General features: G+C 39.7%; 1 protein-coding gene across 1 annotated transcript in view; it reads left to right on the forward strand.

Annotated features, from left to right (window-relative positions):
* The window catches only part of LOC118754137 (cell division cycle and apoptosis regulator protein 1-like), a 9,224-nt gene extending 7,069 nt beyond the window's left edge, over positions 1–2,155 (forward strand). Inside the window, 5 exon segments of the mRNA XM_036489001.1 lie at positions 215–685; positions 687–869; positions 930–1,120; positions 1,183–1,418; positions 1,481–2,155. Of these exon segments, the coding sequence (XP_036344894.1) occupies positions 215–685; positions 687–869; positions 930–1,120; positions 1,183–1,418; positions 1,481–1,888 (1,489 nt within the window). The 3' untranslated portion in view covers positions 1,889–2,155.
* Positions 2,156–4,003: the final 1,848 nt, after the last annotated feature.

Raw genomic sequence — 4,003 nt, forward strand, 5'->3', positions numbered from 1 at the left:
GGGAAATAATAATGTAACCGTAATCGATGTCAATGATCACAAATACATATGTTATTGGTTTTACTAGATTTAGTTTAGGAACTTTAGAATCAGGGCTTTAAAAGTATTGAGTATATTGATATCACATCGATAAACACTTGAGCAAGGGTATTGACTAAACAACATTAAACATGCCGATTGTATCGGTCATTATATAAATATCGTTAAACACAAGAGATCCTTTTTTGCTTTTTTACTCAAAGCTGATTAAAAACATAGTATACTTTAGTAAAATGTTCTACTGTGCTATTCTAAAGGTTTCAATTTTTGCCGAATTATTTAACGAGATGTTAATGCGCGATTTCGGCTTCAATATCTACAAAGAGATGTACCTTTATAACGATGAAAAAGCCGATGCGGCAAAAGATAAAAATGATGATGAAACCAACAGTGGAAATAAAACAGAAGATGGTCAAGCCATGGAAGTCGATGAAGAGTCTAAAGCAACCACAGATGTAAAACCCAACGCTGATGGTATCGCAGAAAAATCGGTATCGGAGCGTAGAGCTTCAAAACGTAGTGTTGATGTTGAAGCCGATACCGAAACGCCATCTAAAAATACGAATGACCGCAAACACAAGTCCACAGCAGCCACTAACGGCAAGGAAAGGGAGAGGGACCGGGAAAAAGAACATGCTTCTGACAAAAAAAATGATTGTTGTGAAGCCACATCTTTTACTGTCTTTTATTTATTTCGACACTACTCATTGTGGTTACATATTTGAAAAGGATTTGGAGGATTTATTCACCGTTTTGGGTTTAAATTTATCGCGTGGCCAGATACGCAAGATGCTTGGCAAACTATCTATACGACAGGCATTTTATTACCGGTAATATGCTTAGTATAAACACAAAATATTCCTTTATATTCAATGAATTGTGAATTTCAGAAAACTCACCGAAAAGGAGGAATCTAAAGAGGCACCACCCAAAATTGAGGACGAAGACGATATACCCAGCGAGGAGTTAAAGAAAATTGCTCTGGGAAACAACGTCTATTTACCACTTGAAAATGAGCCAAGCACCAGCGGAAGAATTGTAGAAAATGCTACCGCTTCCAAAATCGATACAGATGATGACGGTAGTTATATGATTTTATAAATTTGTTGGATATTTCCATTCAAGTTTGCCGTTCATTTTCAGGTCTTGTCAACTATAATGGAATTGTTATCCACGTTGGCAAACTATTGGAACAAATCAAGCGCACCGAAAAGAACTATGGCGACTTGGAAAAATTGTACAATGATCTCCGAAAACAGCACACTGACTTGCAGAGAGATCATAACAAATCTAGCAACAAAGTCAAAGACTTGCAGTCCGAGGTTAAAAGTTTGAGTCGGAAACTTTCCGATACAGATCAAGATTTATTCGCGTTGAACGTAAGTACTTATAATTGAATATTTTTCCTTTAACCAGATAGTAATTTCCAACCTAATTGCAGCGTAAATATAGGGATCAACACGGTACGCTATCCGCCATTTACCATCGTGTAGCACCCTACTTTAGAAGTGAAAAAGACAAGGATCATAAATCAGATAAGGACGGAGAAAAGGATGCAAAAGATAAAACTAAAGAAAATGACAAGTCAGGCAAAGATAAGGAGAAGGAGAAGGATAAGGATAAGGACAAAGAAAAGGAGAAGGGCAAAGATAAGGAGAAGATTAAGGAATCTGGCAAAAATGTTGAAAAGAAAACTGAAGGCAGCGATGCCAAGGATAACAACGAAGAAAACGAAGCCGCTGCTGAAGAAGAGGAAACCGCAATAGCAGTAGAAGAGCAGAATGACCACGATGAAGAAGAGGAGCCAGAGGAAGAGGTTGAGGAAGAAGAAGAAACAAATGAAGATTAGGAATGCATTTATTTTAGGAGTTGAGCTGGATTTTTCCGTGGACACATAAACATTTTATTAATATTGGCAATTATAACCCTATGACTGCATAAATTATTTTTAATCACTAGTTACGTAACTATCCTTTGGGATACATGTAAGTGCATTGTGAATTAAATGCATACATACGATAATGATATTCAATGGATTTGTAAAAGTATGTAGTTTCAAATAAAGAGCTGCAACGGCTAGACTACGAATTCCTTATTTATAAATTCGAAAACCAAATACATTAACTTGTAAAATAAACTTGTAAAATATTGTGGGAAACGTCCGAAACCTAATCCACTTTCCCATATTCATTTAGTTAATGAATTGACGCGTCGTTCCTAAATTGTTGGCCCTTAACCGTAAAAAGGAAGTTAATTAATAATGAAATATTTAATTATTTTCTAATTGGACGTTTTTGGGCTAGACGGAGACATACATACATATAAGGCCATTCGAGCCAGAGGAGCCTATCTACAAAAAAAAAACTTCTTTTTAGTAATAATAATATTTTAAAGGAGGATCTATAAATAATAAATACGGTCATTTACTGATGAAAGGTTCATTGACCTATGCGTGCTACAAATTATAGCAAAATAAACCTAAAAGGGCGTGACCGTTTCGATTATAGTAATGCATTTTGAGCTGTACCTCTGGTTCTCAAGGTCTCGGGTGTACATAGTATGTACATACATAACGCACCCTAAATCAAAAACAGTCACAATTCAAAGTCAATGTTTTTATTGACGACATAATTCAGTAAACGACTGTCGATGCGAACGACTTACGACTACCATAATAGCGGTGAATGAATGTTTCCACGTCGTTACTGTCTTAATTTGAAAATGGAGGATTGCATTATATATTTCCGATAAATGTCGATAACGGCAACGATGATGCCCAATTATCATTTTTATTCCGTTTTAACGTCAACGGCAATAGGAACAGGGCCGAATGCCTCCGCTTAGGACGGCCCCGGGAAAACTTTTAACGGACTATGATTTGAGGCTATGCACTTGGAATGTCTGGACTCCTCTTAATGGGGAATGCGCCTCCACGGATGGTTGATGTCCTTGTGAAGACTATCAACCCAATTCTGAATACTCCCGGGGAGTTTGTTCTCCGGGGATTTGTTTCTCCCGGGAAAGAAATCCTCTAATAATTAACTCCCAGGGAGTAGCATTTTCCTCGAGAATTTGGGAGGAAATTCGAACTTCGAAAGAGCTGTTTGACACTTTCTTGACAGCTCAACTCCGCCATTTAAATTAAAAAATCCTCTTGGGAATTGGGGAAGACTAAAAGCATGATTATGACAACTTAACTTAACTTATGATTATGGTTATGGTTCCGTGCGCAGAAGTGGAAAACTTTTGACTGCCGTTCACCTGGTAGTGGTCAGAAGCGATTATTGTGTGTATGGTTCAAATCGCAGCTCACAACGTCCAGATAATCCACGTATCCTCTGGGTAGCAACCAAACACCCGTTTGGGAGCGAGCTGAAGTGAGAAAGCGTAAAACTTCGCGTGCGTGCGTGCTGGATTTGGGTCCCGCCACGTTAAAACCCCGCCCAATGAAAGAGAAAAAACAGCCTCGGATGAGACCCCCTTTTTCTGATGACGACCACGGCAAACGTATAGAAGACTATGATTTAAGGGTATGCTCCTGGAATATCCGGACCCTTAATGGGGAAGGTGCCTCTGCCCGGCTGGTTGATGTCCTCGGGAAGACAAAAGCTGACATCTCCGCCATCCAAGAAATGCGATGGATGGGGCAAGGAAGAGTAAGCGTGCAGCCTTGCGACGTCTACTACAGTTGCCATGTAAAGGAGCGCAAATTCGGTGTTGGGTTCGTGGTAGGAAAGAGACTCCGTCGCCGAGTACTGGCGCTCACACCGGTGGACGAACGTCTAGCCACAATCCGCATCAAAGCTAGATTCTTCAACATCTCGCTCATCTGCGCCCATGCCCCGACGGAAGAGAAGGATGAGGCGTCCAAGGATCTCTTCTATGAGCGCTTGGAACGTACATATGAGCGCTGCCCCCGACACGATGTCAAAATCGTGCTTGGCGATTTTAATGCCAAGGTTTG

Source organism: Rhagoletis pomonella, unplaced genomic scaffold (assembly GCF_013731165.1).
Source record: "Rhagoletis pomonella isolate Grant_MI unplaced genomic scaffold, Rhpom_1.0 Rhpom_scaffold_00002, whole genome shotgun sequence".
In the NCBI taxonomy this organism is placed as follows: Eukaryota; Metazoa; Arthropoda; class Insecta; order Diptera; family Tephritidae; genus Rhagoletis; species Rhagoletis pomonella.